The 11015-nt window shown below is 49.2% G+C and overlaps 1 protein-coding gene across 1 annotated transcript in view; it reads right to left on the minus strand.

Annotated features, from left to right (window-relative positions):
* iglon5 (IgLON family member 5) overlaps positions 1–11015 on the minus strand; it is a 112159-nt gene extending 101144 nt beyond the window's left edge. The window contains exon 1 of the mRNA XM_064299808.1: positions 10073–11015. Coding sequence (XP_064155878.1) covers positions 10073–10133 — 61 coding nt within the window. The 5' untranslated portion in view covers positions 10134–11015. The remainder of the gene's footprint in view (positions 1–10072) is intronic.

Below are 11015 nucleotides of genomic sequence, written 5' to 3' on the forward strand. Positions count from 1 at the left end.
CTTGTTTGATATCATCTTTGAAATGACCTTCACCTTTGATATCACCTTCACCTTCGATATCACCTCCACCTTTGATATCACCTTTACCTTCACCTTTGATATCACCTCCACCTTTGAAATGACCTTCACCTTTGATATCACCTCCACCTTTGAAATGACCTTCACCTTTGATATCACCTTTAACTTCACCTTTGATATCACCTCCACCTTTTAAATGTCCTTCACCTTTGATATCACCTTTACCTTCACCTTTGATATCACCTCCACCTTTGAAATGACCTTCACCTTTGATATCACCTTTACCTTCACCTTTGATATCACCTCCACCTTTGAAATGTCCTTCACCTTTGATATCACCTCCACCTTTAAAATGACATTCACCTTTGCTATCACCTTTACCTCCACCTTGATATCCCCACAACTTCACCTATACCGCCCGACACACGCAATGACAGCATCAGTGGGCTACGGGATCGGCCCGCAAAGTCTGACTCGTCCTGCCGCATCCCCGCGCGAATTACCGCGCGCGGCTAAACTTCGCACCTGATGATCGCGCCTTATTACGCCCGAATCGCAATGACATCCATCATGACGGAGGAAATATCGCTACGGTAACCCCCCCCGCCCCCCGCTGCTCTGACAGGAAGCCCATACTTAACTGACTGCTCATTACCGGGAATATCACACTGACGCGCCGCGTTCGTTACCCAGGAATCCCGGCGTAAATACTCGACCCCCTCGGCCCCCGGAACAGTCAGTTGATACCGTCTGTCGCTCACTCTGTAATAAAGAGCTGGGGGGGGGGGGAGGAGCTGGGTTTTTATTGGGCGGGTGTCGGATGCGCACCGGCTGCTGTATTAAGGGCAGTCGCGGGAGTACGGCTCCCTGCTGGGGGAGGGGGGCGCCTTCCCCCCCCGACGTGTATGTTAATGAGAGGAATGCGCCGTCGTCGAGGACGACGGCAGTTGCCGGGGACGTTCCCGCGGGGGAAGTGACCCCGAAACGATGATGTCACGCACGCCCGCTGAAGCGTTACCAGAAGGCCCCTTGTTATTGGCAGGATCAGTCTGCAGTCTATTATTTGATTTTATCATCTGTCTGCAAATCAATCCCTCTCTCTCTCTCGCTCGCTCTCGCTCTCGCTCTCGTTCTCGCTCTCCCACTCCGTCCCTCCGGCTTCTCATCCGCCATCTGTCTTTCCCTTTACCGCCATTTCTCCGCTCCCTCCTTCAATCATTTTCCCCTCTCATTCCTCTCTCTGCATTACCATTCCCCTGCTTATCGCCCCCTTCCCCCTGTTTTCCTCTCCTCCCTCCCTCCCTCTCTCTCTCTCTCTCCTCTCTCTCTCGCTCTACATGCTGGTTTATGCCTGCTTGGTTTTGAGGATTAAGGGGTGGTTGTTTGCAGGTATGTGTTGGCCATGAGGGTGGGGGGGGCTGGGATGGGGGGTTTAGTTATTTAGCTATTTATTTGTAAGTGTCATAGGTAGTGTGTGTACGGGATATTGTTTATTAAAGGATGTTAAAAGTCTCTCTCTCTCTCTCTCTCCTTCTCGCTCCATAATTCTCTCCTTCTGTTTGAAATAAACCAAGAGCGCACATGTGGCGCGTAATGGCTGGCTTGCGCTGTTAAGCCTTCCTGCTCCGTCACCCGCGCGACACCACACCACCACACACACACACACGTCTGTACACCTTCTGCTCTGTCACCCGCGCACACACACACGCACACACACACACACACACACACGTCTGTACACCTTCTGCTCCGTCACCCGCGCGCGCACACACTCACACACACTCACACACAGACACACACGTCTGTACACCTTCTGCTCCGTCACCCGTGCGCACACACACACTCACACACACACACACACACGTCTGTACACCTTCTGCTCTGTCACCCGCGCACACACACACGCACACACACACACACACACACACACACACGTCTGTACACCTTCTGTTCTGTTAACCCTGCACCAGCATGCAAATGAACGAAATGGAATGAGACAATCTCTCTCCTTCTCCCCCTCTCCCCTCTCTCGCTTTCTCACATCTCTTCCTCTCTCCATCTCTCTCTCTCTCTCTCTCCCCTCTCTCACTCTCTCTGTCTCAAATTCATCAAATTGAAATTGAGGTTTATAGGCATGACAAATAATATTATGTTTCCAATGCCCAGCAAGAAATTATATTTTTCATTCTCTCTCCCTCTCTCTCCCTCTCTCTCAATCTCTCCCCTCACTGCCCTCTTTCATTTCCACCATCCTCTCTCCCCCACTCTCTATCTTTTTCTGTCTCCCACTCTCTGACCCTCCTGCTCTCTCTCTCTCTCTCTATGGTTCTCTCTCGCTCTCTGTCTGTCTAAACCCCTCCTCCCTCCCCCTCTCTCTTTCGAACCCTTATCAACCCTTTCCTCTGTTATTCTCTCGTCCCATCTGAGCGCGCTCCACTGTAAAACTCATTTGAGTGGCATGCCTCCCACCCCCCGCACCCCCGTCTCTCTCTCCCTCTCTCTCACCCGCTCTCACTGTCCCTCCCTTCTCCCCCCCCTCTCACCCACTCTCTCTGTCACTCCCTTTCCCCCTCCCTCCCTCTCTTTCTCTCTTTCTCTCCTTCTCTCCCACCCTCTCTCTCGGTCCCTCCTTTCTCAACCCCTCTCCATTTCCCATCTCTATCTCTCACCCGCTCTCTCTGTCCCACCCTTCCTCCTCTCTCTCTCACTCCCCTCTCTCTCCTCTCTTCATTTCTCTCCCTCTCTCTCTCCCTCTCGCTCTCTCACCCACTCTCTCTTTGTCCCTCCCCCTCTCTCTCTCTCTCTCTCTCTCTCGCCCTCCTCCGTTTCTCTCTCTCACTCTCCTCTCATTTTGCTCCCTCTCTCTTTTTGGCTGGAGGAGGAGTACGGTGCACAGGGAGCAGCTGCTGAAATATTTATTGATCTGTTATCCTCAGCTTTATTTATTTTCCCCCCGTCTGTCTCCCGCGGATACCGACCCCCCTAACCCCACCCCCACCCCCCCCCCCCAACCCCCTTCACCCAGCTCAGGCCCCAATGCCCCTCCCTCTCACATAGCCTGTCAGAAGAACTGACATCAGCAACACCAAAACCAGTACAGCACACAACATGACTATTACGCCCTTCCAGCCAAAGACTGCTGCTGTTTTTTCACGGTGAGGACGCTCAGAACTTCACTTCAAACGTCTTTTATTTTCATTTGTTTGTTTGGTTTTTTTTTTGCAACAAAAAATAAATGCCATAATGGTGACCCAGCACTTTGTAGACAGATTTTTTGCTTTTTAATCTTTGTTTTCTAACTGAACAAATACGTTTTTGCTTTCTTTTTGCATACGCTGCGCTGTTCGACGCATTGGCGATAGAACTTTACAAGCACAATTTATTATTTTTTATCATTATATTCAAGAGGAGAGACAGAAAACAAGTGGTGTTAGAGGTGGTACTGATAATGATGGTGCTAGTGCTGTTGTTCTTGTTAGCAGCAGTAAGTACACCGTGCCAATATTTAGACTGGCTGTTGCTATTAGAATTATCCTAGCGCTACAAGCTGGAGATGCAGAACTCCTTGTACTGTTTTTTTTTTCTTCATTAAAATAACAGGTGCATCAGGTCAGGTTCACCTAATGTTACACAGAGCAAGGACACCTTCTGTCCACACCACTCCAGTACACCGAAACCATACTGTTACACACACACACACACACACACACACACACGCATACAAACAACCAAGCACACAGATCTAAAGATATGTACAATATATTCAAGTACACACCCACACAAAAAATACGCACTCAGGGACATACATTCACACACACATTCATACACGCACACACACAAATATGCTCTCAGGCATGCACATTCACACATACACACACACACGCACATTTTCACACATACGCACACACACACATACAGACACACACACGAACACACACACACACACACACACACACACACACATACACATACACCCATCAACTGGCATGGCCTGTATTAGTCTTTAAGCGCTGCCATTGATTTGCTGGCGAGCTGCTTGTCTGCAGTAATGAGGACAGGGAGAGAGGCCAGACCCTGGTTCCTCCCAGATCCCTCAAGAGAAACCACCAGCTCTAATCGGCATTGTATTCCCAACAGCACTAACACCCCCTGCACACACACACACACAAACACACACAGACACACATACATAAACACACACACAACTACAAACACACACACACACACACACACACACAACCACCACAACACACACACACCACACACAACACACACACACACACACACACAACACACACACAGACACACACAGCACCACCACACACACACACACACACACACACATACACACACACACACACACATACACACACACACACAAACACACACACGCACACACACACAGACACAACACTCTTTAGATAGCTCAATCCATGCCTGCATTAGACCAATGAGCAGAAAGGGGGGATTTTCAGAAAGGGGGGATTTTCGGAAAGGGGGGAATTTTGTGCGCGTGGCACCCCTTTGATTTCCCTGTGCCTGTGCTGATATGGAGCTCAGTGAGACTCATTCATGTCCGCTGATATACATGTATATAAATAGATAGGTTCCTGTAGCCGCGGCCTGTGTGGCTAAGCTGCCCTTATTGATTTACTGCTCTCACCTTCAGAGAGGGAATGCTTTAAATTCATCTGGTTGTGGTCCTGAGCAAGGGAGGCATTAAACTGTGTGTGTGTGTGTGTGTGTGTGTATGCATGTGTGCGTGTGTGTGAGTGCATGCGTGTGTGTGTACCTGTGTGTGTGTGAGTGCCTGTGTGTGTGTATGTGTCTGTGTGTGTGTGTGAGGGCATGTGTCTGTGTGTACCTGTGTGTGTGTGAGTGTGTGCACACATGCCTGTGTGTATGCATTTACATCCATTCAACAGTTCTACTCATAAATCCACACCTCCATAAGGAATGATTTTTTTCACTCCATATTAAATAAAACATGTCTCCTTTTATGATTATTAGAACTGGGGTGATTTCTCATGCACATATTCATGTGCAGGGCAGTGGAGGCCAGATCGGGGAATAGGGAGGGGGTTTGAAGGGAGGTATAACAGTAATTAAACAAGGTAAAATATCTGTCCTGGGCTGAATTGATTTAGCACATTTCCCGTTCGCTCACACACACACACACACACACACACACGCGCCCGCGCACACACACACACACGCACAGAGCACACAGCACACACACACAGTACACACACACACACAAGCATGCACACACACAGTACACACACACACACACGCTTACACACACACACATGCACGCGCACACACACACACACGCAGGCACACATACACAGTACACACACACGCGCGTGCACACACACAGTACACACACACACAGAGCACACATATATATTATTTGCATGGTGATTATAAATTCAAACCAGAAAAGCTGTAACAATTATTTATGACGCCGACACTAATTTTCTAACCCCACAGCCGGCACACGGTAAAGGAACCGCCTTTACAGAAGGGGGTGATGGGTAATTGCCATTCTCAAGGGCAAATGTGGCACACAGCTCAGCTACCTCTGAGAGGCGTTTGATCCCGGACGTGAACCCGCAGCAGCCCCTCCTGTCAGAGCTCTGCAGCCCTAAAAAGCTTTGATTGGAAGAGGCCTGGCTCGTTTTCAAGGTCGGGGGGGGGGGGGGGGGGGCAACCAAAGCGGGGCGGGGGGTGGTGGATCTGTGGTTCGATAAATGACCTTTGACCATTGCATTTAGCTCAGGACAAACCCCATCAACTCTGTCATTGGGTGCGGGGGGCCTTCCCCTGATTGGTTTGTCATTTTTAATGGCCTGTCCAATGGGAGATCAGGAGCTCTCTGTTTTTCTTTCACCAACCAGGTGCAATGAGCCCATCTTGACTGTGACACCAGCATGCAGCTCAACTCCTCAACTCTCCACCGTCATAGCACTGAATCACCCCCAGCCCCCCCCCAGTACACTTAATGTCTTATGTTAGCCACATTCTCCTCCCTCCCTCCCACCTCGCTCCCCCCCTGTCTCTCTCTCATCTCTCAAATTAATAAATGAAGATCAGCTTCCTCTGCCTGGAGTCTGGAACCAGATGAAGGAGAAAGGAGAAAGGAGAGAGTGAGAGTGAGGGAGAGAGAGATGAAAAAAATAAAAATGAAATGCACCTGCGAGCGAGGAAATAAAAAAAATAAAAATAAAAACAGGCAGATGTGTGGAGAGGTAAGAGGAGGGGACACTGCGCTCGCGGAACTGGCACATTTCAATAAAAAGCCCCATCGGACCGGAGACACGAGGCATCTGCTGGATCTGGCAACCCACAGCGCCTCTGCTGAAACCCCCCTTCCCTTGAGCGTGGAGCCGGGCGACTCCCTGGGGGGTGGGACACATGGAACGAGCCCCCCCCCCCCGGTGCCACGTTTGCACTGACCCCACTTGCCTCCCCCCATCTGCTGCCACCGTTGCCACGGGGAGCCGGCGGAAACCACGGCGACGTGCCCGACTCAGCGCACGCTCGCCCGCGCCCCCATCTCTACCACCTGGCAACCCACAGCCGCAGACCCCCCCCCCCCCCCCCGCACACACACAAGTGGACGGGTGGCAGAGAAACCCGCTCGGCAGACAAGAAAATTACCGCCAATATTTTCTTAGATACGATGCACGGCAAACTGCTGCCACTAGGGGGTGCATCCCTGTGTAACCAATCTTGAGTCTAGGACTATTTATAAGAAAGCACTTATCCCCTCTGCAGTTTTAAATGAGGGCACGGCAATCTAGACGAGCGGTGGGCAACGACACCAGCATGAGAATGTACCATGCTACGTGCTCTGTGTCATATTTTAGTAGTTTTTTTTTTTATTAATCTATGTTTGACTTCTGTTGGTTTTTTAAAATACATTTTAAGCCTAGAGCTGGAGGTAAATTTTTATTACATTTTTAATGAACAGTATAGACATCTTGGAAACGCTAGGAATCTCTGAATGGTAGTCAGTCAGCCTAGTGTACAAGCCCAGGGCACGGATTGGTACACTTGTTTTACAGAATTTCTAAATATTCCTTTTCTGTGCGTGTGTGTGTGTGTGTGCGTGTGTGTGTGATGGGGGAGGGGGGGGGAGGTTATGGGGACTCACGTTCTGGAGTTAGACCAGTATTCATAAGCTCAAGCGAAGCCAAGCAGCTTGGGGAGGCCTTAGAACGCGGTACACCAGGCATAACCGAGTGGAACGGGCCCCCTCGCCGAACACAGAAGGTTCCGGGTTCGCATCCCCAATGGCAGGACAGCGTCGCGACCGGCGGGGGCCGGGGGGGGGGGGCAGTTCCCCTAATAAAGAACTCAGGCGCCGCTGAGACGCTAAGCGCGGCCCGACGCCCTGTCAGAGAGCGGCGTCCGCGCGGCGGGTAATTGAGCCGGAATATGGTAATGTAATTTGTCACACCGGGACACGTTCTCGGAGAAAGCGGGGAGAGAGAGAGCGAGCGCTCGATGTTTGGGGTGACACCTCCGGCGGGCCGGCGCGCGGAGCGCTGCCCGGGAACGTCTGGCCCCGTAAGCGTCCGCGGCGGCATTAACGCGCGGGCGTCAGAGGGACCGGCCTGCGAGAGGACCTGTCGGATTCTATCCAATTAAAGCTGCGGAATGTTCCATTGTTTAAGGAGTCCCATCATTCCGTTTTTTTTCCTTTTACTTTTTTTTTTTTTGTCCTCCAGAAAGGCCTTGTATGCACATTAAAACACACGTGCACGCACATACACAAACACACACACACATACATGCACGCACACACACACACACACACACACACACGTACACACACACACACGCGCGCATACATGCTCACCCGCACACAGTTGCACGCATGCACACACATACACACTCATGGACACATACACGTGGGCACACACACCCCCACACACACACACACAGCTTGTGGCCCATATATTAAATCAGCAGCCCGTAAATGTGTGTGTATGTGGGCGTGCGAGTGGGTGGGGAGCACAGAGCAGAAGACACATCTGGAACATCTGGACTTATTTATTTTCTTTTCTTTTTTTTGCAGAGGGGGAGTTCTAAATGTGGGAAACAGAAGATTGGCCCTTGAATACACCAGACGACACAAGAACGTCATCATCAATCACCGCTCACAACTGGCCCTCATTGTCGACAGGGACAATGACTATTTAAAAATACACTAAACTTATGTCACGATACTAAACATAACAATAAGTTAGTACTTATTTTTATGACACAGCATATTACTCATTGCAAATGATTTCAAATGATCTTGAGACTAAATACTACACTAAATATATATTAAATATTAATGACTTGTAGCAAATTAAATACAATTCTTCCTCCGTTTCTTCGTATGATTTTTAGTATTAGAATCAGTATCATTAATATTTGTGTTAAAATTAATATGACTGTATTATTATTATTATTATCATTTTTATCACTTTTGTTAATTCTATCTTTCTCTCTTTTTGTTTTCAATTTAAATAATTTGTAAACGCACACAGCCTGCGCTGAGAAGATTAGCCATATATAATGTTCAATTGCATACTGTATTATAGCGCATTATATCAATGTTTCTTTTCCTAAAAAAATCGACCCCGGCAGCCCACAAACAGCAATGTATACGTTTTCATTTGTGGATGACATGCCACTTAGTTCTTGAACAAGGACCGGCGGATGGTTTATAAATCGATGTTTGTTACCCCTTAACTCGGCCTCTTCACTTCACCGGCATTTCAATTACTGTTATTAAGGGCTGCTTATTTATTCATATCTTGATATCCCGCTCGCTAATGCGAGCCTAATTGAGCCGCGCATGGGTACAAAGGCTGCGTTCGCGTGCGCATTACGCCACGCCAGCAGTGCCGTGTCGGGAGATTCTGCCACTGATGTCAATTGCGTGCGTGAACAGACTGTAGATTTGTAGCAGCTAGATGTTTTTTTTTTGTAAGTAAATCGGTAATGATAACTTGTCGTGGACGGTGGGCCGATAATTAATTGTAAGTCTTTTCCCGTCGTCTCTCAGCCTCTGTTGCTTGAGTGGAGTTATTTTCTCCTCTGCAGTAAACAGTTGAACATCACAGACCACCATTTCTCCCCTGGCGCGACTGCTTCCTTTATCCAATTAATAATGAAGACTAAAATGTCCTATGAATCATCTGGATGTGCACGTAGGGAGAGCAATTATCTTCCCCGTGCGGGTTTAAACGCTGTGGTGAGTGTAGGAGGGTGGTCAGCATATTGCGCGCACCGAGCGCTCTTTTTTAAAAAAATATTTCACCCAGGGACCTCTTCAGAGACAAATAAGTCGACACGGCGCTAGGAAACGGGAGTGATGGTTACTACGCAGAGTTGTGTACGTGTCGGGACATTCGGCACGGCGTCTTCTTTGTATTCTTAGAATTATCTGCAACGAGTCCGTGCCTGTCCTGAGTACCGACAGCGGCGCGTGTGCCCTAACTCCCACAGCAGACACAGACTTCAGTTAAAGCAGAGCGCCGACAGGCGCGCGAGGGGAACCTTGTACCCAGAGCATTCGCGTCACGTTGCGATATGCGTCTGTTTCGGTATTTCAATGTGCCACCCCATAACCCCCAATATGTCGCGCGGGAGGAAAGTGTGGGGGCGTGTGGGGCGGAGGACATGCGTCTCAATTTTAAAGTAGAATGGAGTAATTATGCATTTACCGTACAATGGCAACCCACGATGCAAGGCAAGGTAGGCTACACATTTCCAGGGACACGGAAAAGAGTAGCAGTGAATAGAAATTACACCTACCACATACTGACACACGCGCGCACGCACACACACACACACACTGAACCAAAACAAAAACCGAGCGCGCCGTAGCAAAGGCTCGCGCGTGATTCACATGCAGGTAGACCCCCAGCGTGAAGGAAGAGCGGCATTAGTATGCAACTCGAGCAGCGTAACGGGAGAGAATGAGGGAGAGGTGCAGGCACGCGGCTACCGAAGCAGCAATACATCAAAGTGCATCGTCGTAACTACTTACCATTCGACACCACCGCGAGGAGCAAACCAGCCAGCACGTTTCGTAACACGGTGCAGCTCATGTTGGAGTTTCTCTCTATATATTTGTTTGATGGTTGCGCCTTTTTCTTTTTCAGAAACTGTTGTAGTCTCCTCTTATTGTCGTCTCTCGAACGTTTCAGACGATAACCTGGATTGGTAATTGTTTCAGTAATGACATCAATAATGACTGAAAGAGTTGTCAGCTGCGATATGGGACAAGATCCCCAAAAATCTTAAAAGGCTTCAAACTCCCTCGTCTTTCCGTCACGAGTATACCCGTCTGTGCTCCTAAAACGACAGAGCACTGCCAAAGGACACAAAAAAGGCTTCTGTAGGAAGAAAAAAAAAACAATATTCCCAAACTGAATTATTGTGGTGTGTTTAAAAAATTTCACGAACAGATGGTCAAAAGAGCATGCAGCGATGCGGAGGAAATTACAGGAATTAATCTGTAAAAGACGGAAAACGGACAAAAATCTCAGCGATTGTTCAGTCCTCTTTTTTTCCCCCTTTTTTATTTTTCTGCCTTTCCTTCGGTATTCAGCGCGATTAGTAGCTCCGCACTCGTTGCATCGCAAGAAGAAGCAATAAAGCAACGCGCAAGAAAGCCGTGATTGACAGCTCAAGGAGAATCCCCGTCCGCCAATGGCCTCTGCCAAGGAAGAGGGCGGGACTTTGAATTGGCCTGAGGGGGCGGTCGCAAAGGGGTCCAAAGGGACAGGTTGGCCAATCAGCAGCGGCGGGTGGGCGGGGCGAGAGGCGAGAACGCAACCGTGATAATGCAATGTGATTTATAGCGGGCTTAACGTTGCTGCAGTATTCGGAGCAGCACTGGGTCTACAGGGGACGGATGTAATAACTATAGAACTGAGACAAAGACACGGGGAGAGATGGGGCAGGGGGCGGGGGAATTGGGGGAGAAT

Source organism: Anguilla rostrata, chromosome 1 (genome assembly GCF_018555375.3).
Source record: "Anguilla rostrata isolate EN2019 chromosome 1, ASM1855537v3, whole genome shotgun sequence".
Taxonomy (NCBI): Eukaryota; Metazoa; Chordata; class Actinopteri; order Anguilliformes; family Anguillidae; genus Anguilla; species Anguilla rostrata.